Here is a 22,654-nt window from a genome sequence, read left to right on the forward strand (position 1 = left end):
GAGTTTCGCTGTTGACCTCAGTGAAAGCGAGATGGATCTGGCAGTGGGAATGATGGCTCTACAGGGCATCTGTTTAATCAGCCAGATCTAAGAAGATTGCTTTCTACTCCTAAATGAATTTGGGCCTTGCAGGTTCATTGCCTTTCAGATAGAAATCCTATAGCTGTTCTTCTTCAGCTGTAGAATCTGACCAGTATACTGTAGTTCTCTCTTGATTCCAGACCCTGCCCTTCTGTCCTTCAAGAAGGGGGACTTGTTGATTCTGGACCAGGACAAAGGGCTGGAAGCAAATAACAACTGGATCTCAGCTCAGAATGAAAGGACAAGCAAAACAGGCATTGTGTCTTTGGAGGCAATCTATATCATCCCTTCCCTCACAAAACCATCTAGTCAAATCCTGGTAAGGAGCATGTGATGTGAACTTAAACACTAGTAGAATGGTCTCTACATCTCAGCGATCTGAGTGGGGGGAATAATGTGACAGTACTAAAAGCAGTTATTAACTGCAGAACTAGAATATGACTTGTCCTCTCAAATCAGTTGTATTGCTGGTACCTTTCATTGGAGCAACAAATCAATCAGAATTACATGAAAGGAAAAGAAAAAATCTGTAGTCCAGTGGGAAGGGAATCAGATAACATTTCAAGTGCATGCAAGGAATGATGCTCAAAATGGTAGTTCACATGGCTGCCGGGGTTTGATGCTCTCTGTTTTTTGTATGAATTGGCATGGAATTGACAGTAGTGCCTGCAGAGGGGTGTGTTGAATTGAGGATTCCATTAATAGTGGACTTTTAATTTCATCCCTGTTCTGAAAGAAAATACAAACACTCAAAAGTCCTTTATCTGAAATACTTGTTGCAAACAGTCACATGATTTACTGAGCTGACTGACTAGGATTTCTGGTGATTGGTGATATATGCCTTTGAAAGAGGAGAGTAGTTTCTTGTTCAGAGCATTGATTTAAAGTAATACAGCTAACCAGGACCCAATGCAAGTTATCCCCCTAACCATTTTCCCAGTGATCCACTCTATCTGTCCCCAGTTTTAGAGAGTTGATGTATTTTCCACTGCAAAATGGAGTAAGAGGAACCAACTGGAAAAGAAAAACAAGCCAAGAACAAACTGGTTTTCTACTGCAAGGGATGGTGCTAGGGTTGATCAAAACTGGTGTTGCTTGTCACTGTCTGTGCTTGTGTCAATGCAAGAAGGCATCACAGATACTTTCCTGAGTCTCTGTAGAGATTCATGGGGGCTGCTGCATTTCAGCAGCACAGAATAATTGAGCTTAATATAACCCCCTGGTCCTGATCCCCAACATCCAATGGCACTAACCCAAAAAGCCCATTTAGAGCCCTGCCACAGTGTGGAAGCTTTGAATGACTGTGCATTTCCAGAGCTTGCTGCTGATGTCACCAGATCAGCGGAGGACAGCCTCACAGAACTCCCGCATGGAAGAGCCTGAGGAAGAGGATCCAAAGGTGAAGCCCTACACTCTGGAGGAGTTCTCCTATGAGCACTTCAGGTAAACCCCCTGTCCATGGTACTGCAGCCTCCTGCAGGGTGTGCAAAACTCTGGAAAAAAACTGGCATCTGACTGGAGTCGAATAATCCTTGCCCCTATCATGGACATAGTGGTGATTTCCCATGTAGAAGGCCTCTCTAACTGAACTTCTTCTCTGCTCCTTGTGATGAAGTTGACTCAAGTGACTCCCTGTGGGCAGAGATCCTGGCTCTTGAGCTACTAACCTCCCTTACCTGCTGCAGTACTACAGGCGGGCTAGAAGAACCTGAACTTAAATTCTCTCCTCCTCCCAGGAAGCACTCTCCCTAGTTCCAGTCCCTTGCCTGAATTTACCATGTGTTTAAGGCAGAATTGGGTTGTACAAACTTTTCTCATCTTCCAAGGTCGGAAGAAAAAAGGATATTTTTAATACACCCTTATATTCTTCTTTGTGCCTTCCTTCTTCCTGCTGGCAAGGTTCTTCATGTAGATGCGATATCTTTTATTAGACCAACTGAGTAGTTGGAAAAAAAGTTCTTCACAAGCTTTCAGGCACAAGCACCCTTCTTCAGGAGTAGGGGGACTCTGCTGTTGTTCTGAGATCTCCAAGGAATGAAAGAAAATAAGTGTGACAGGTGGTCAGTGAGAATGTATATAGGTGGAAATTAGGACAACAATGGATAGAGAAGGGAAGGGAGGAGGGACCGATTTGCACTCCCATGTCCTCAAGAACTTGTGTGCTCATATGTGATACTTGCTTATTACTTCCCTGGGATAGAATGTGATCAGTGATTAGTCAGCACAAGACTGGCTTCCTATTTAATGTTTATGCTAATCCAGTAGATCTGAGCAATCTATTTCTGTCTCTGTTCAGGGTTCCAGAGAAGGAGTCCATCAGCAAAGCTGTCCTCCAGAAATCCCGTGGGCGCAGCCAGCTGTGGGCACACTCAAAGGAACCCCTGAAACAGCCCTTGCTGAAGAAGGTGTGTGCAGAGCCGGAACTTTGGGACCTGGCTTGTCAGACCTTCATTGATATCCTTTCCTCTTCTCCCTCAGCCAGGCACAGCCTCCTGACTCTCAGAGAAATGAAGAGCTGCCTCTGATAAATCCACATTTCAGACTCGCATCCCTTGGAAAGTCCTCCAGCAATTTTAAATTTGGGCTTAGCTATGCAGAACATAGGGGGTTAACATGCCTCACTGCTCTCACCCAGGGAGAAGCCATCCTGCTTTGCTCCACAGCTCCTCTGTCCATTCTGGGGGATCCAGTCAGTTTGGATGATCTTTAGTTGTTTGCTGCCAGGATGTGGATTCAGTTTTCCAGCAGTGAATTAGGTGTTGTAGGAAAGGGTGATGGCTTTAACACATGAACCCAGAGCCTCTGAGCTGCTGATAATCCCCCTCTGAGAGGACTGGACAGAGTGGTGCTCAAGTGGGTCTCCAAAGAAGCCATGTAGAATAATCCTAGGGGAGACATTCCAGTGCAAGGCCCTTATCATTGACAGGTCCATGCACAGCTGCCCTTGGTGGTTACAGAAGGTGCAATACTTGGCTTGGTGATGTTTATGCAGGGAGGAGTATTAGTTGACTCCTAGGAGGCAGCATAGGGTGTAGTATGTGGCCACTGCTTGTACAGCAGTGTAGTCAGTCAGGAGGTGCAAACCTGCTGGAGTGACAGCTGGACTAGAGTTAGCACCAGTTCCAGGGTTAGCACTGGCTTTCTGATGGTGCATCCTGCACCTGGTAGCTCTCCTTTCCCTTAACAGTGCCCTCACCCATTATGAGGTTCATGGGGGACTACCCCTCGAAACAAGCCTGGTCCTCCATGGAGATCACTGACCAGATATTTGTGGTAGCCATCCAGGAGGAGGCACTGCGGGACGAGACGTACTGTCAGATCATGAAGCAACTGACTGAGAACAGAAACAGGTATGGGGCCTGTGTGTGCGGCTTGCAAATCCTGGGGTACTAGAAGGATCACCCTGACTCTGGCCCATGATCTGGCTGCTGTTTGCATCCTCTCCATTCCCAGAGCTCTGGCTGTGGCTTTGATCTGCAGAGGGGATACTTGTGCACCTGTTTATTTTGGCAATGGGGAGGGCTGTCACCTTCATATCCCAGTTCAGCCCCTCACCTGTGTTAGCCTCTCCACCAGAATGCCAGCATTCAGCTTTGTTGGATCTTTTTATTGCCACTAGCTATTTTTGCTGATCACTTTACAAATGTGCACTGTCCACCTGGGACAACAGCTCCATTACCCCTGTCCAGAGTTTTTCAACCAAGCTGTGCCTCTGTTTGTACCAGTCTGTTTGTGAGGGGGGCTGTAGGACTTCATCCTCATGGAACTTATCACAACAGCAGCTCCAAGTATTATAATTATATTAACAAAGGGGTGTTTGTTAAAGCTCAGCCAGATTCTACTGTATTGCGTCACTGTCCCAGTCGGAATTGCAGCTCCCAGCCAGCCATTTTCTGCCTTGCTGTTTCTCTGGAGGAAAATGAGCAGCAGTGTGATTGTATTAAGCCTTATGCTTGTTACAAGTGCAGTGAATTTTACAGGCTGTTGAACCTTGGTCTCTAATCAGGGTAGCTCTGCAGTTACTGCTTTATTTTGCCACTGTAGCCCCAGTGAGCAATTCAGAGTGTTGAACTGAAATGCTGGCTTGAAAATAAGCAATCCTTAAAATGAGGCCATTACAGTCTCTAGTTTGCTCAGGAGCCCACATTTCTCACATTTTTTATCTGAATGTAAATTAACTCCTTATTGAAGATGCTCTAGTTTTACAGTAGTATAAAGGAAATAAAAACTGGCTCTTGGTATATTTGCTGAGATCAGTGATTTCATCAAAATCTTCACGTAGATTAAGGGTCAGGGCTGCTGGCTTCACTAGTCAAAACCAGCTCACGGAAGCTCTTGCTCATTAGCACTTCAGAGCCATTCTGGCAGCAGTATCTGGAATCTGTCCTATTTCTAGCCCCTTCAGTAGAAGTGTTAACTAAGTTTCAGCTGAAGAATCTTTATCACTTGTAATAATGGCCAAGCCAAGCAAACCCAGTTTTGCTGACAGAGCCCAGGCTGGAGGTTAGAGAAACCATCTTTTTACATGTAAAATATGTAAATTTGATGTGGAGTTGCTAGAGACAATAATTATGGAATCCTCCCCCCAGCCCATCCTACCTTCGATGACAGTCACTTTTCACAGCAGTCATGGTCAAAAGAGAGTCAACTGAAAGGAGAGTGCCTGCATGATTAGCAGTGGGGAACAGCTGGCCAGGAACATGGGAGGACAAACGCAACAAATTTGCTACAGAAAGTATGTAATGTGCTCCAAATAAATGTGAGCTTGTAATATCGAACAGGCATGAGCAAACACTGTTTTTCCAGGAGGATGGCCCCAAAGACTGCTGCCAAGATAACTGTCAGGCTGGATCCCATAATTATTCATGAGCTTTGCAACTGTCATGAATATTTATCAGTCTGGAATTAAAATAATCATCAGATGTGGGCCTCAGTCATTGCACAAAAATTGGTTGCAGCACGCAGACTCTGATGATTTGCTGCTTGCTCTGTGAATGGCACAATATTGCTTTAGTGTGGAGTTGTGTTTCCTTTCCCTGTATGCGCCGTGTGGTTTGAGTGTGATTCATCCAGCTGTTTCTTTGTTTTTGTGATCACAGGTACAGTGTGAACAGGGGCTGGCAGTTGTTCTGGCTCTGTACAGGTCTGTTCCCTCCCAGCAAAACACTGCTGACACATGCCCAGAAGTTCATTGAGACCCGGCGGAAGGAGACCCTGGCGATGGAGTGCAGCCAGAGGATTCAGAGGGTGATGAGGTAAAGAGCTCCCATTACAGGCAACCCCATTTGTTCAAGGGGTCTGCATCAGGCCCCCAAAGTTATGAGACTGAGTTAAAATAACAAGCTTCTTTTTTAAAAAAAATCACAATCTGGGGGGGCGGGGTTGCTTTCTGCTTCTTCAGCCATTAGGGGCTCATATTCTTTAGATTTTCTTCATAACCATCTAGGGTGCAGATAGAAGTTAGGTTTGTTACATGATCGGCTCCTTGAAAGTGCTCTACAGCTGCAGAGCACTTTAAAAGTACTGGATTACAGGGCAAATTAAACCCTCATTAAATGAGGGTTCAGATGAAGGCACTCTGAAGGTGCCTTCATTAACTTCTGTTTGTCCCTGCCTGCAAGCAGGGCTGGGTTGATGCAGTCCAGCCCGCCCCCAGTGCTCTCTCAGGATGGGAGGGGGAGAAGACAGGGGAGGGAGGTCTGTTTTAGGGTTTACTCTGCCTGCACTAGGGGGGCAGGTGGATTGGAGACCCCCTGAGGGGGACACACTGCCTCTCTTGCTGGATCGCTCCAAACTAAAGCTCAGTGCCCCACCTGGGTAGGGAGAGGCAGGCCCCGCTGTGTGGGATATATGGGGCTATGATTCCTGCCTTGTGAGAGAAGTTAAGAGTCACCAATGGCCTCTACCTCGCATGGTCATCTGCACCAGTGTGGTTCAAACTGGGTTGTGGGTGACACTTGTTCTGCACTGGAAACTGACTGCATATGGAGCAGAAGAATGGGCGATTAAAACCACGGGACCTCAGGGGTAGCAAGCAAGAAGTGCGCTTCACTGTCCAGCAAGTGTAGTTACCCCACAGCACTGCTTGGCCGCCACAAGCTGAGGCACTAGGGTCATAAGCACACTTTCTGGGGCTTGGAATACTGCAGTCAGCTCTGGTCCACTTCACTCCCCACTCCAGAGCGCAAGCAACCCAGTGGTAGCTGTACTGTGTGCGCCTCCCACCTCTCAGACTGTGAGAAAAGTAACAGAAGCTGAGAGAAATCCCCTTTCCCTTCCCCTCCACCTGCATACACAGACTAAGGATTTTGCTGGTCTTCTGGCTGACATCACGAATATGACCTGGCCTCTGGGGGCAAGTGGAATGACTGCAGGGATGTCCCTGAAGGATCATGTAGCCTAAGAAGCTCTCATAGGGTCCCTCGGGACTCCTCTGAATAACCTGACCCAGCACTGCAGCTAGCTGGTGCTCTGGCAGCAGTATTCCCTGTACCTGTAGCTTGAAAGCTTCCCTGTTTTCTGGCTAGCATGAGGTACTTGGATGCCTCAGGCCCAGTCACCCCTCACTCTGCTTGTGACAGGCATTTGTTCCAAAGAAATATCCGAGTGAGTTTTTTTTCCAGCTAATCTCACAGCCCTTTTGCCCCTGTCTCTAAGGCTGGCCAACTTGTCTGGTCTTTTTGCTCTGTCTCCCGAGGCCCAGACTCCACTGGAATGGTAACTCACGGCTGTTCCCACTCGCAGTGGGTGGGATTCCTCAGTGAGGGAGAAACTCCACTGCAAGCATAATTTGCCTTTAAAATGCCTGAGGAACACAAGGATGGGAAAGCCATTCATTGCTGTTTCCTTGGAGGAGCCTGGAACTCTCCTGCTTCCCCATAGTGTGCGCTGGCTACCACTAGCCTCTGCTCAGTGAGATAGTTTCTTTAGAGCAGGAAAGCAGCGCTTTTATTAATGAATCTGTCTCTTGCCTGGTATCTGGAGTGCTGAGGGGGCCAGAGAAGGTGTTTTTCAGAGGCAGTTTTCTTTTTCTGATATTGAAGATCTCCAAAAATGCCCACCTGTTCTCCTCCCTCCCCATGGCTAACCTGCTCTCCCAGGGGTGGGGAAACCACAGCACTTCCTCCAATTCCCCTTAATACCAGAGAAGAGGAAGCCACATTGAGCCAGCTGGTATATCTACACTCTTCCAGGAAGCAGGTCACCACAGCCTCTTCCCTGCCCCTCCTCTAGGCTGCTGGGCTGGGCAGCCAGTAAGAGAGTGCTGTAGGGATTGGTACTCCCTTACCCTTAGTGATTTAGGAGTGGGGAGATTTCCTAGCACAGGCTTCAGGGTAGGGGACTCCTACTGGCTCAGACCAGTGATGTTGCTATGCCTTCACCTTGTGAGATCTGCTCCTGTCTGATTCTAGGCTAAGAAAGTATGACCCAACACTGATGAGCACAATATGGGCCAAATTACATTTTGACATCTGGCCAGCAGCAGGCTAAATGGTGTTCTATGCATTTTCTGTTCAGTTCCTCTGTCCCTAAATGAAATTCTTGCTTTACCTTAATTACAGGAAATAAGGTTTCAAACACACAAAGTGAAACCCATTCACTATGTCAGATGCCAAGCCAAGTCCTCCATTGGGGAACACAGGCAGCATGGGGTTCCATAGACAAGCCCCAGCCTGACAGAGAGTGTTGCAGCATGTCAGATTTCCCCATTTCCTGCTGCACATGGCAAAGTATAGGAAACATTGGCTAAAGTATCAGTACCCTACAATAACAAGTTGGATTCCTCTTCACTGTAACTATATTGAGGTTTGAATGACTCAGTTTGCAGACCCAGCTCCTCTTATCCTGCAACATGATCTGTGGCACTGGCACTGTGCAGTTCCCAAGCCTCAGTAATCAGTGAGTCCACAACATGATGAGAATATAATGCTTCCTGCAGCCCTTCCAAGTCTAGCTCTTTCTGCTGCACCATCAGCTAAAATTTCTCTTGATGGTGCAAGAAGTAAAAGAGCATTGAGTTTCATCATTGCCTTCACTCTAGTAGGAACAGGAAGAACAGTGTCCTGTAGTCATCACAATCTGAGGTCACAACGCTGAACACTCACACAAATAGACAGGAGAGCTACTCTGTATCTTCCAGTTAACATGGCCCTTAAGACCCACCGAGTAAACTGATAGCCCCCACTGTGTAGGGCCAAAGGGTGAAAGATACTCTTTTTTTTGGGGGGGGGGATGGAAAACTAAGGAAAAAGCAGGATAGGAGTGATATGGGGGTTAAAGGGTCAAAATGTGAAAAAAAAGGGCTCCAGAGGGGGACATGGAGCAGAGCAGTTCTCCTGATGAGGAAGGTACACTTAACCTGATCACTTTGCAGAGAAGAGCTGGTCTTTAATGAATCTCTCAGTGCCTTGCAGAGGTGCAGTAGGAGTCCTAGCAACTTAAAAGGCAGATTCAAGAAGGTAAGCCCTCCCAGGGGATCAGCAAATGCCCAGTGCTGAAGTGGGGTGTGTGTGTTTCCTCTCCCAGGAGTGGCTCTAGGAAGTGGGCTCCCCATCAGGTGGAGGTGGAGGCCATCCTGCAGAACACCACCAAGATCTCACACAAGGTCTGCTTCCCCAACGACACGGAACAGGTAAGAACTCCTCCTCTTTCTTTCCCTCTCCCAGTCCAGGCTCTAGGGCTGCTTTTCAATGGAGCTCAGGGCTATTGTATGTGAAAGGACTGCAGGATCTGCCTCTCAGCTGCCTAGATTTGCAGAACAGCTCTGAATTGTCTGCATGACCTATTCCTTTATCCCTGTGATCCCCTTTCTTCTGTGCCTCATCAACTTGGGGCCTTTGGTATGTCTCAGGCATTTGAGGTGGGAACGAACACCAAAATCCGGAGTCTGTGTCAGACTATTGCCTCCAAGCTGCAGCTCAGCTCCTGGGAAGGATTCAGCCTCTTCATCAAGATCGCAGACAAGGTAATGCCACTCAGGAACACAGCCCAAGTTCAGCCTAGGTTCCTGCCAGAAGCCAGGGAGGGCCACACTGAAGTTCAAGTAGCAGAGCAGATAATTGCTGCTTTCCTCTTTAATGTAGGGATGGCACCCAGAGGGACTACGTCTGGTCCCATCTGGGTTGTGGACAGCAGGACAGAATAGCATGGACTTCCCTTGGCTCATGGGCTGTCCCTCAGCCACTCTGATGTATGAGCTGGGGATGGGGGGCGTTGCTTGTTGCACACTACTCCTAGGGTCTGACCCCAGGAGTTGCTGTGCATCTGCAGCTCCAGTTGGCCTTAGTGGTCATGGAGGGAACTCACTCTCACCCACTTCCACTATCCTGTCTCTGAAAAGCACATTTTGGTTAAACTAAAGCCTGGCTGTCTCCACTGGCTGTCTAGCAGTGAGCTTTCTCTTTCTGCTCATTGTGCCTCAAGGAGGGTACTGTTGGTGGTCTGCGTATCACTGTGCTTCAGGGCAGAGGGAGTCCCAAGTCTGCCAGTGTTGCCTATGAGGATATAGCTGAACACTGGCTAGGCAGGGAGAACTGTCCTCACTGGAAGCAAATAGGAAATAGGGTGAGGGAAAGCTGTGGGAACAGACTCTCCCAGGAGCTTTCCTTCCTTACTGTTCCCTTTGCCTCTGCTCCTGCTTTGCTTTCTGCACAGTGCGTGGATGCTTGAATCTGGTGACTTGATGCTCTCCCTATGAAGCTAATTCCATTCCTTCTGTTGCTTGCCTGTTCTAGGTGATTAGTCAGAACGAAGCAGACTACTTCTTTGACTCTTTAAAGCAGGTGACTGACTGGAATAGGAAGAACAAGCCTGGGAAAGATGGTAAGGGAGGGATTTTTTGGAGGGGGTGTGTTAATTCCTAGCAGTGTCGTATGTCACTGCTCACCTGGAGACACTGCAACCAGGGAATCAGCAGGGCCTTCTCATAGAATTTATTTAACCTCTGCAACTGATTCAGCTGGGAGTCTTGTTTTAAACCTTTTGCTGATATGGTCCATGTGTGTACTGCTGGGATCACTAGTTCTGGCATGAAAAAAATCAGCTGACCTGGTGCAGCCAGATATGTACAGAGACATAGGAATAAGTCTGTGTGTAGGCATCTACAAATTTGTTAGACTGGTATCATCACATGCTGATGCTCTGATTTGCTGCATCCTTAATGGCGCAAATAACGGCAGGTCACAGCATAAGCTCCATGTGCAACTACTCACAGGTGAACACATCAAACACTGCACGAGCTCCCAGCACAACTCTGAACCTTGCTTCTTTATAAAATCGTTATCTGGATCACTCTAGCAACCTGTTTAATATTACTGTTATCTTGTGATAAGCACTTTCAGGGTTAATTCATTTCTCTCCTCATCCCCCACAAGGCTTGTGGTACTGCTCATCAGCTTCTTCCAGTCATAAGTGCAGTGACTGAGAGCAAAAATAGGGTTTATCCAACTGAATTTTTTGCATTAATTTACCAAAATCTTCTAAATAAAATTTAAACCTGAAACATACTGTCCCATGACACCAACAGGCCAGCAAGAACTGTCCCTTGGGAACAAAAGTCCTGTCCCTGAGGGTCATTAGGCAATGATTTCTGAGCTGACAGCAGGCTTATCTCTTCAGGGGCTGCTGTGGCTGTGACTTACCAGGTGTATTTCATGAGGAAGCTGTGGCTGAATGTATCTCCAGGGAAAGACTTGAAGGCTGACTCCATCTTTCATTACCATCAGGTAAATGTAGGCAGTAAAGAAGCCCATGACACCCTGGGCCATTGAGGCAATACTGTGGCAAAGCTTACCCTACTGAAATATTTCTTGCTATTTCCAAGTATCTCTAGGGACAAGCAGCTTAAAACACACAATAAATGTAATAATCAGTTGCTTTCTGTTGGTGCAGAATGACCTTCCAGGGCAGAGGTCAGCCTCAAGTCTCAGGCCTACCTCTTGGTTTCATGTCTGGATGAGCCTGTACTGGCCCCAGACCGTTCTCTCGACTTGCAGATTGTTTCTTCCAGGAACTGCCAAAGTACCTGCGAGGCTACCACAAGTGCTCCAGGGAAGAAGCCATCCAGCTGGCAGGGCTGATTTATAAAGTCCGTTTTGACAATGACCGGTCACAGCAGATAACTATCCCAAAAATCCTAAAGGAGCTAGTGCCAGACAATCTGCTCCGAGTAATGTCTCAGGAGGAGTGGAAGAAGGTAAGAGCTTTTCCCTACAGCTTGATATAAATGGACTTCTTTGGAGCCCAAAGAGGGGATTGATGGTGGCCACCAAAACCTTGATGTGTGGCAGTGTTGTTCTCCTGGAAGACAGCTGGGAGATCTGGTGCACCTTTACACTGTCCCTCCAGGAGGTGACCTTCCCTTATGCTCCATCAGGCCTGGAGGGGAGCTGCAGTTCTGAGAGAATCCTTCCTTATCCGTGAGGTCCAGGGGGAGAAAAAGTATATGATAGGGGATGCTGGGAGACTTTTGCCTCTCCTTCCATCTGTCCCACTCTGAGCAGCTCTAGGACCCACTTCCTGCAGGCACAAGTGATCCTTGCTGCCACTCCAAGAGTCTTGTTACACCTTATGGTGTAAGCTGAAAAAAATGTTAATTGGCTTAGTGTTGCTCAGCTCAGTAGAGCAGTCACAACTGAAGGTAAAAAAACTCTCCCTGCCTGTCCCTCACCTGCACAGCTGTGACTTTCCACTAGAGGCTTGGTGAGCAGGGGCAGGACTAGGAGCTAGGGGCAGGACTGGCTGCTCCTGCTGGACAGAGAAGCCATGATGCCTCCTGAAGCCCTGGAGTGCCCAGAAGCCATGATGCCTCCTGCCACCACCTGGATCAGTTTGCTGCTTGAGCTCTGAGGGACCTGATCCTTTTTTTTCTCTAGAGCCCACCACACTGCACCAACACTACCTGGGCTGTCAGTCAGCCAGGCAGTGCCTAAGCTCTGAAAAGGATTGGGCCCCTCAGAGCTCAGACAGTGGCAGTGCAGGGGGAGACAAGCTCCAGAGAGGAAAAAAAAGGATGGGACCCCGAGAACTTGGACACACGCTCCAGCAGGGCCAGGCAGCAGGAGCAAGGGTGGAGCTTGGCAGCTGCAACACAGCCTCTAGCGTTCCTGCTGACCCTGCACTCTGCTGGGCTGTGCAGGGTCTGGCTGCTGGTGCCCCCACTTGGCTCACCCAGCAGGACTGCCATGGTTGGCAGTTGCCTGAAGCCTCTGAACTGCTCCCCGCCCCCACATAGCAGCTCTAGGCAAGGAGTGCAGGGTTCAGTGCTGCTCATCTGGGCTGGAGCTGCACAGAGCAGGTGGGGAGGCTGCACTGCTCACAGCTGTCTCCCAAGCCTGGTGGGGTTGGGAAGTTGCATTCCTGTACCCCACTCCCCACCCCAGCATATTCCAGGGCCTGGACTAGGAGATGGGCAGGACCGGCTCACTGCTCCTGCTGGGCAAAGCCAGAGCCAGTCCCAGGGCTCACTCGCTCTGCTTAGGTCCAGTAGTCTGAGAACATGCCAGGGGGTGGGGAGAGTGGATACAGGGACAGGACTTCCCACCCCTCCCAGGTTTGGGAAGCAACTGTGAGCAGTGCAACCACCCTGCCAGCTCTGTGCAGTGCCAACAGAGATAGGCAGTACTGAGCCCCATGCTCCATGTGCGCAGCTGCCCAGCTGCTATGGGGGTTCAGAGGCTTCAGGTCCCTGCCAACTGCAGCTGTTGCCAGGTGAGCCAGGGAGGAGCCAGCAGCTGGACCCTGCATGGCCCAGGGGAGCCTGAGGTTAGCAGGAACCAGCCTCAGGCTGCTCTGCTGCAGCTGCCAAGCTCCACTCCTCCAGCCACCCAGCCCCACTGGGGAGTGTGTCCAGGCCCTGGGGACACAGGCACTTAGTTTGGGGCACACTGCAGTGGAGAGCAGGGCTGGGCACAGGTTCAACTGTGGGTCAGCACCAGCCTACTGCCCCATGCAGGCACCACGGCCTGAGCCCCGCCTGGTTATTCAGAGTAGTGAACTGATCCAGGAGGCACTGTGGGCACTCCAGGGCTGTGGCATTGGCTCTGCCCAGTGAGAGCAGTGGGTCAGAGGTGGCATGCTGGACCCTGCCCCCAGCATTCCCACCTTGTCTCAGGAGGAGCCACTGCATCCTGGGATGCTGGAGGACTTCACCTTAATGAAACAGGAGCAAAATTAGGCACACTAGAGATATTCCTGCCCTGGAATGGTGTGACTTTAAGACAAGTACTGGGTTCTTTAAAGCACTTAAAGGTGTTAATGTGCAGCGAATCCAGGGATTAAGAGCTTCAGAAGCCACCTAAAACAACCGTGTAACAAGGCCCTGAAAGTGATGTGGTCACATGACAATGTTGTGGCATTATGGTATTGCCTCTAGGAGTTGCACTGGGAGGGGAAAGCCTACTGGCACGCTCACTAGGTTGTTCACGTATTCCTCTTCTACACAGAACATTATTGCAGCATACAGCAAACATGAGGGGAAAACAGTGGATGAAGCTAAGGTTGCCTTCTTGAAAATTATATACCGCTGGCCAACATTTGGGTCAGCCTTCTTTGAAGTCAAGGTAAGTATAGAAGGCTTCTTATTCTGTATGCATTAGTAGGTCTGCCAGCCAGGTTGCTGTTCAGTGAGGATTAGTATTTACCCCAATCTGCCCTTCGTGTGTATGTACATACATACATACAAGCATGGGGGTGGAGGGAAGAATGTGACCACCTTACAGACGGGAAGCCAGATCTGGAATGAAATGCAGCAGTTATATCCTTTGTAGTGGAAATGGTCCAAGGTCTCTCCTATCCAGTGTGAGAAGGTTCAAGTGGTCTGAGGGAGCTCAGCAGTCCCTCCCTACCGTTTCAGTGAAACAGCTCTCCCAAAGGGCCCCAGGCACCTCCTCAGGTAGCTCGTCTCCCATAGGGACAGCTGAACTGGACATTGCATTTACTAAGGAGCCACTGCAGAGTGCTGGACTGACAGTAAGCTGGGTTGCTGGGGAGGGGGTGCTATATTATATGCCACTGAGATCCCATAATTACGTGAGTGCAGTGTTCTTGGTCCTGCTGCCCTCAAGGTTCAGCAAGATCCATGATCAACATGTAGTGGCATACTAGCATTTTCACTCTACAGATGCTCTTTCTCAAGGACAAACACCCCTCCAATGGTCGACCATCCCCCACTTCATTCTGTAGAACCCTGGAAGGATGCTGGGTGGACTGCAGCATTAAACATACTATTGACTAGAGGCCCTGTAGCCTTGATGCTGACTTCCTAAGGCTTCAGCATAACTTTGGTTCAACAAGGCCTCAGCTTCTAGCAGGTCTTCCTCCTCCTCTTTAGTTTAAAAAAAATTCTCAGCTTATAACAAAGCCCCCTTCCCTTTCATAAAAGGTAATAAATATCAGAATGAAGAATGTAGGACCAGGCTCAGTTAAACTACCAAACATATAAACAAAAAGTTTCAAGGGCATTACAAATCACACCTTAAAAATAAGTTGGGAGATGGGAAGTTTGAAGGAAGGTTTCACAATAAGAAAACAACTAATTGGTACAAATACTGAAGTAGTAGAATACAATACCCCTGCATGGAGGCATCTTAAAAAACACTAGCTTGCATCTATATAATAGCTAGTAATTGACTTTCTTTTCTTTTTTAAAGTTATTCAATGTATAACAAAGATATACATTTGAAGTGAGAGAGAACAGTTACATTTTTATAACCTCTACACACTTCCCCTCTGCCAGCCAGTCTAATGAGCCAGCTGACAGTAATAAAGGCTCTCTAATTATACTCATAGTGGTTTCATTAAGCTTAATAGAACTGCCTGCAGCAACCCAGAAACAAAGCCAAACTCTGCAGGGCTGGGGCCTGGTTGCAACACCTACTACACGCTCCCCCTCTCTCCTCCTCCAACTATTAGGTGTGTAAGCCTTCAAGATAAGTTATGCCTAGGAATGGCTACTTCAATGTTAATCTGATGATGACAATAAATAGCAGTGAAGTGGATCTTTTCCCATCTGCCTTTATCTGTTTACCACTTCATTTTGTTCCTTTTTGCCAGCAAACCTCAGAGCCAAATTTCCCTGACATCATACTGATTGCAATCAACAGACAGGGAGTTTCCCTGATACACCAAAAGACCAAGGTAAGAGCTGTTTTCTCAGTGCTTCTCTGGACCTCTGGGAAGTGCACACTTCTGATTGATACTCCTAAGGAAGAACCCCCTCAATGGCAGTGATAGTTAGGGATAGGACCTTCTCCTTTAATTTTAGGAACTCCATTGGTCTCCCGTTGATTTGTTGTGTAACACTGAAGTGAATACAGTATATTGCCACAAATAGCAGTAAAAAGACTATTCCAAAGCACTCTAAGTAACTGCCATATGCATTCTTTGCACTGGACAGGAAAAAGCTAAGACAGCTGTTACAAGGGGGCCACATTACAAAAAAGCTGTGCGTCAGGAAACCTCCTTTAGATTTCCCATGCTGAATTCTCTAAGTGGTCCACAACACAGCAAACAAACAAGATGGAAAGAGGCTGGTAATTAGACTGCAACCCTGTTCCTGGTGCAGACTGGCTGTCAGTCCTGCTGAAGAGACAACCCCATCCTTTTAAAGCTATTCTTATTGTTCATGTTGGCATCTTGCTTTGAAACTAGAAAACAAATAGGCTACTCTAACAAATAAGAAGTAGCATGGTGTGGGGAGAACTGACTGAATTACAGGAAGGTGTGCCAGAGTCCTGAAAGCTAAGTACTGAGCTGCTCTCCTGCAGGCAGTGGGGATTACACTGAGCTGTTTGGGATACGGGAGCTGAATTTGTTGATGCCTTCAGGGAGGGGAGCATAATCAGTAAAGGGAAGGATTACTTGCCCAATGTTTTCTGATCTGCCGAGGAATCTATTTCTTCATTGCACTGTTCAGTCCTTTCTATCCATTTGGTTCTCTCTGCAGGAAATCTTAACAGGTTACCCCTTTAATAAAATCTCCAACTGGTGCAGCGGCAGCACATACTTCCACATGACTGTTGGGAACCTGGTGCGAGGAAGCCGGATTCTGTGTGAGACATCTCTGGTAAGAGGAGCCCAATTGTCTCAGACACAAGACCCTCCTCCACATTTTTTCCCTTATGTCTACAAGCATCAACACAAAGTGAAAGGCAGATGCTGGAACACATTAAAAGAGCCAGATTATGGATAGCATACTGTGTCCTGCCAGATCTAGCTTTAGGGTTGATGTGGGGGGGAAAAAAAAACAACTGTTCCAATTTCACAGATAGTCATACAGCTCATGATCAGACTGCTGCTCTGTACCACCATCCACAGGGGCACACACAACATGCTGTTACCAAACTGAAGGGAAAAATAAGTAATTTCCCAGGCTCTGTCCACAAATCAAGCCTCTCTTGTCTGAGACAAAGAAAAGGTTTCCCTTCACAGCAGAACTGAATAGGATCTTCCTTTTACTGCATGCTTTGGTAAGCAGTGATGACCCACTGTTGCCATGAACAGGACATGTTCTACTGCCTCAGAGCTCCCATTTCAGGCTGCTTAGAGATGCAGACAGGCACCAGCACACTTTTAGATCAATTTGTACTTTTACATTTAAGATAAACTTCAGGGTTCTTGGCCAGTATTTAAAGCTCCAGTTCTGATGCAGATAATGTCAGCTTATAACAGGATGAAATGCTGGCTTGAACTACTACACTATACTATGCAAGCAGTATGGTATACCCAGATATTAAAAAAAATGCTAGAATTGGCAGAGAAGGAAGATGTTCTCGGAAGAAACTGGGCAGCAGATAAGAACAGGAGCAAAGGACAGAGTCTTGGAAACTATAACTCAGGTTGTTCTATGGCCTGTGCTAGAGACTCACTTCTCTCTCCCCTGAAGGGTTACAAGATGGATGACCTGATGACATCTTATGTGAACCTGCTAATGAATGTTGTAAACAAGCAGAAGAGTACCCACACCTCCCAGCCTGAGTAAGAACAAGCCCCCTACTTCATACACGTGCCAAACTGCATAGGTGTCCTATCCCAGCGGGAAACTTACTTTTGAATACCCATTCTGCCACTCCTCTGAACAGACCTGGACTGAAACATGGAAGCAGAGTACTGCTACAAGAGAAACCCAAGGGAATATGCACCTTCAATCATTTTAAATTTGCCAGTGTAACAATACAATATAATAGGATTTTGGACTTCAGAGCAAGTTCAGTTTAATTTCAACATCAGTGGAGTCCTCCACTCAGAAGAGGACACATATCTCCTAGTTACTTTCTCCTGGGAAGGTAAAGGGCATAGTGTTTGATATACTCCTACCAATTCCCTTGCATGTTGGTAAATATGACGGCGGGCTTTGCAGGAGGGAAGAATTGTTTCTGCTAAAATGGGGCAATGGCTATTCTGGATTTTTGTTGCCTTCAGACAAGCCTATACTAGTGCACTTCCTTCTTTTTGCCCCAGCCTTCCTTTCACACCAGACTCAATACACATGAACCAAGTAGGCCAACATGGCCTGACTACAACAGTTATTTATACCGAGTAGCCCTCCCTCAATTTTTTTTATATTTATAAAGGAGAGCTGCTCAGTGCTAGCAAGGAATTGAAGAACTGAGTCCTTAACAGAGACATCCTTTGAAGAAAGCCATTTTTCTGCTCTTTAGAAGTCCTCCCAGCCTACAGTTCTGTAGACATTCTTTCAAAAGACAAAAAAAGTCAATTACTTATTTTGAGTGGTCTTTATTCCTCTTGCTTCCTCCTATTTCCTGTTTGGCAGACAGTTTATGTGGTAAAGTTTGACGGTCCATGTGATAAATGGACACTGAGAAACATACCCCTAAGAACAGCTCTGAGTGTCTAGCAAGGCAGGCAGATTTGCAACTTGCATGCTAGGAACACAAATACTTGACCCTTCCCCAACCAGGAGCCCTCTTGTGACCACAGTGGAATGTGGTAGTCAGTGCATTTACACCAAGTTCCTTGAGGCATGATTCGGCAGCTCTGCTGGGTCTCTCACACTCTTGCCAATGTATGCACAATGGGGTCTGTTGTCCCTTTGGATGTGCATGTGAAACTCAAACATTAATAGGATTTCTGTACATGCATAGCAGGGAGAAGAGCCTCAATATCTCTGTGCATTTCAATGAGTGCCACACTTTTCAGAATACTTGATCCTTTTCAAGCAATTAGATATTCCAAGTGTAACATCCATTGCTGGCAATGGAAGCACTGAAATGACCAACACTGAGGTGTTAGCGCACTCTACTTCTAAATGCCATTTGAATAGAATAAGTGTGTAAGACTTCTCAGCTCCTCTGTACTAAAATGTTTGCAGCCAAAGGATCCTGTTTGCAATTTTTAAATAAACAATTACAGAAGATCAATAATGCAAATGTAGTCTTTCTTCCATAAATCAGATGAGCATTTTCTCAGGTTCTCTGCAGTTTAAACCTATCCAAATAGCTTGGGGTACCACTACGTTCTCAGAAAACACCTTTCACCACTGACAGCAGCAGCACTACCTGTGCTACACAGCATCTGTCAGACAGTAACATGCCTGTACCACGGTCCAGTGCTGATCATGTATTGCCATCTAACCATCATTAATCTGGAAATAACAGAAAATATGCTGCAATTTCAAATTTTCCTAGTTAGCTGGTGACTTGCTTTGGCTCACAAAAGAGTTAACACCTTTGCATTCATGTCACAGTGTACGATACAATATTTTAATCTTTGATGCAAAGTTTAGAGATGCACTGCAGTGCACTTTATTACAGGAACATAACACAGGTGAGATTACAGAACTACAGTCAAGCAGTCATGTTCTGGATAAACATCACAAACCCAAATGTACTGCAAAACAAAAGGTCAATGGATCCATACAATCTACCTCACGTAAAGGCACCCCATGCAATGCGAGAGAATTTCTTCTTTCACTCTGCATAATCCCACACATTTAGAGCACAAACTAGTACAATCTCCAAACCACTGCTTCCCCTGCCTCCATCTAACCCAGAGATTAGCAACATCCAGGCCACAGTCTTACAGCTTTGTTTGTGCTCGTATTCATACTGAGGCTGAGCAGTGAGGAGCCGTACCAGATCTAGAGAGCTGGAAGCTGCACCCACACTTCTACCACTTCTCTCTACCCCCTTCCCCAAGGTTGCAGCAGAGGCACAGCTTCCAGTCAGAGGTGACCTGGGACAAGCCTAGGAGCAGGGAGCTACACCCACACTGCTGCCACTTGTCCCTATCCCCCTTCTCCATCCTCCCCAAGGCTGCAGTGTGTGGCTCTGGTGGGAGCTTAGGGAAATACCTGCCCCTCCCCTTAGCTGCTCATGTGCCATGAAAACCACCTGACCCACGTTGGATCATGGAAATTAGAGGTACAGCCTCTGAATCAGAACTTCCTAGACCTTAAATGCTGGATGATGCATGTGAGAAAGGAACAGTGGAAAGAATCCAGGTCATACCCTGTTCACTCTTCCTTTTAGCATCCACTCCTTGCCACTATGTAAAACACAGGATACTGGGCAAGACAGACCTATGGTCTGACCCGTAAACAGCAGTTCTTATCATGTTCTTATGATAGGAACTGGGTTGTTCTGACCCATTCATTGCTTGTTAAAGGTTGACAGTCCCTGATCTATACATTGAACTTTAACTCTTCAGTTCCAGAAGTCTGCATGATCCAATACAAAAGACACATGGCATTAGAAGTGTTGGCCAGTGATGGCTGTGAGGCCATTTTAGCTAACATTGTATGGACTGCTGTGAAGATAAGTACCAAGATCTAAACCTAGAGAATACAGTAGTTCACTTGGTCATACAGAAGGTTATCAAGTGATTAATACTTCCCTTGAATGTTAGCTGCATATACTGCTATTTCTAAAAGCATTGCCATCTTCGAGTGTGTTCAGTGAGCATTAGTGATTTCTATTTAATATGCATACGTACACATTTATAGTTTTAAAAGTAAATGGTGGAAGAGCTGTTTTGAGTAATTAACAAAGCATACAGTTTTGGAACAAGTTCACCCTTGATGTGATTCCATTAACTTCAGTAGTGTAACAGCTAGAATGAATCTGGCTTTTGTGGCTGCAGCAACAGAAAATGCATACAGTCTAAATTTCTGCCTAAGAGAAAGTTCCCTCCACCTCTGGCTTTATGAAGAAAACACTGAATATGAAGAACTTGCAGATACCCAATTCTCTGCTCTAGAACAACCAATAGGTCTGTTCTAACTGTTCCCTTTTCTAAAGAAAAGTAGCACCAGGGAAATGACTTTTCTCAAGTTGTCCTGCTAATTCCTTGATTCCTCAATCCCACAAGAGGTGTGACAGTAGTGTGCAAAATAGTGTAATACAGACTGTACACTATATGAAGCAAGGGTTCAATAAAGTATTCATGGGAGGTAAGTGATTAGGAAGGGACCCTAGAGGCATGTCTGCACTGAGCCCTCCCCACTAAAGCCAAATCCTAGGTGTGAGGCAATGTAGCAATCAGGCTCAGCCTCAGAGATACTTCCTGGCACATGGTCAGTGTCACTCTGGGGTAGCTACATCTCCTCATTTCCAAGAGCTGGAGCACATGGTGCAGAAGTGAGAGGAGGTCAAGTGCTTCTAGGCTCTGCACAGAGGTGGCCTAGTTATCCCATAAGACGCTGATTATTCCCAGTACAAAGCACAAGGAGGAAAATGTTGTTTCTTTTACATAAACCTGATCTGGCTTAATCTAGATCTAATGGATTTCAGAAGAGATGAAGTGGGTCTACACTGCATTTCTTCCCAGAGTAAAAAGCATACCTTTTCATCTTTACATGGACAAAATTAATCAAATATTTGCATTTTCCATTGCTAAACTCAAGAGTAGCTACTGCAGGAACACAGTGGGTTGCATTTTAACTGGTCTGGAAATCTCTGACAACCCATGAGTTACTCTGCCTTTGCATAGTTGTAGATGCTTATGCCAAGTTTCATTATCATCTTCCCAGGAAGCTGAAGATAACTCAGCTGTGCAGATTCATCATCATCAGGTGCCTTCCTGTGGTTACCATTACAGGGAATACATCTGAGAAATTGTGCGGTGAGCTTTTGAATGGCCTTCACCTGAACTGCCTGAACTCTGAACAGGCATAGAGGACTGGTTCTTGCAGTAGCCACTTAGAATAACTCTAAAAAGTGTGCTTTTACTTTGACACCACACCTGAAACATGGTTCAAGAACTAGAGAAGGATATGAGGTATCCTCCTATGCTGGTAAATTGTGACCAAAAAAACCCAAAACACCATCTATTCTATTGTGCTTTGTGACAGTCATGGTGGAGGATGGAAAAGCTTTACAGATAGACAGAGCCCATCCCAACCTACAGCCGCAGCAAAAGCAGTATTAAATGGTTATGGTGGTTTGCTACAATAGAAAGTCAAGCAGTTAAAGGCAGTTTGAATTAAGAAAGTCTGGCATGTGGAGTCCTTTCACCAACATTTCTACTACTGCTGTCACTAGTGACTTCCCTGGTGTCAGCGACATGGTATACACCTGGATCAGGGGTATATCATCACTGCAACAGTAAGACAGGCCCATATTACTCAGCTAGCTCCTGTACACACCCAAAGTCTCTGTCCCATGCATGAAGACACCTATCTAGCTATCTCATTCAGGTATATAGGCTAAAGCTCACATGCTGCTTTTGCTGGAGCTGGTAACCAACATTCAAACTGTGGACATAGTAGTGGGAAGCTCTTCATGCAAGACAGATTTGAAAGTGGAGCAGGGAAAACCATACATTTGATGCTTAAATCACTGTTCTTACCCAATTCTAGATACAGGAGAGAGAAAGAAAAACAGGAGAGAGAGAGAAAGAGAGAGAGAGAGAGAGAGAGACTGCAGAAACAATGGTGTACAGCTTAAAAGCAGTGACCTGGCATATCCACTACTGCCCAAGTTTCTCAGCAGAGGCCAGGCTCCCCATGCTGTCAGCGTTAATTTGCAACTGCCTGAGTGAAGAGATATTCAAAATACAAGAGGCAGTAACCACAGCAGAGGGAGGCACTGTGTGTCCGATTTGTTTTGGTCAGTCATTCTTAATACTTCCCTTTGTGATCAACAGCTGCTGCACATTGCAGTCTGAGACCACTGTGAGTACAGACAGCAGAATGACAGACCCATTTAAGCAGAGTTTAAGTCCAGAGCTTTGGGCTGTGATTTCTTGGAGGCCAGCTCAGATAGCTTCTTCAGACGTTTCTTCAGCTCCAGGGGAAATTTCTCATAGCACTTCTTGCACACGGGCTTCATGTCAAACTCCACAAACTTGTTCCTTCAAAGAAACACAAAGCTATCAAAGCAGCACTTGGAAACTGGATCCAGGGCCTGATGCAGTGTGGAAGGGTGGGATGCTGCCTCTATTCCTTGTTTAAGTTCTTGGTCCAATAGACAAATCCCTACCTGACCACAAACACACAAAAATCGGACTAATGCACACACAATTAGTGTTTTTGCCAAGTCAGGTGCCAACTCTGTACACACAGACACTCCTGGTTTACTAGAGATTGGCTTTAGGGCAATGGCCAATGCCCCAAATG

The 22,654-nt window shown here is 46.7% G+C and overlaps 2 protein-coding genes across 4 annotated transcripts in view; one reads left to right on the plus strand and one right to left on the minus strand.

The window, feature by feature from the left end:
- MYO7B (myosin VIIB) overlaps positions 1–18,911 on the plus strand; it is a 78,193-nt gene extending 59,282 nt beyond the window's left edge. For both annotated transcript variants that reach the window (XM_019542906.1, XM_019542905.1), the window contains exons 35-48: positions 222–400; positions 1,397–1,524; positions 2,378–2,535; positions 3,278–3,431; positions 5,181–5,336; positions 8,608–8,713; positions 8,933–9,046; positions 9,816–9,903; positions 10,699–10,805; positions 11,090–11,275; positions 13,524–13,640; positions 15,133–15,216; positions 16,025–16,144; positions 16,964–18,911. In XM_019542906.1, the coding sequence (XP_019398451.1) occupies positions 222–400; positions 1,397–1,524; positions 2,378–2,535; positions 3,278–3,431; positions 5,181–5,336; positions 8,608–8,713; positions 8,933–9,046; positions 9,816–9,903; positions 10,699–10,805; positions 11,090–11,275; positions 13,524–13,640; positions 15,133–15,216; positions 16,025–16,144; positions 16,964–17,059 (1,793 nt within the window). In that variant the 3' untranslated portion in view covers positions 17,060–18,911. The remainder of the gene's footprint in view (positions 1–221; positions 401–1,396; positions 1,525–2,377; positions 2,536–3,277; positions 3,432–5,180; positions 5,337–8,607; positions 8,714–8,932; positions 9,047–9,815; positions 9,904–10,698; positions 10,806–11,089; positions 11,276–13,523; positions 13,641–15,132; positions 15,217–16,024; positions 16,145–16,963) is intronic.
- The window catches only part of LIMS2 (LIM zinc finger domain containing 2), a 49,299-nt gene continuing 45,427 nt past the window's right edge, over positions 18,783–22,654 (minus strand). For both annotated transcript variants that reach the window (XM_019542914.1, XM_019542913.1), the window contains exon 10: positions 18,783–22,389. In XM_019542914.1, the coding sequence (XP_019398459.1) occupies positions 22,242–22,389 (148 nt within the window). In that variant the 3' untranslated portion in view covers positions 18,783–22,241. The remainder of the gene's footprint in view (positions 22,390–22,654) is intronic.

Source organism: Crocodylus porosus, unplaced genomic scaffold (assembly GCF_001723895.1).
Source record: "Crocodylus porosus isolate Cpor-Errol unplaced genomic scaffold, CroPor_comp1, whole genome shotgun sequence".
Classification (NCBI taxonomy): domain Eukaryota; kingdom Metazoa; phylum Chordata; order Crocodylia; family Crocodylidae; genus Crocodylus; species Crocodylus porosus.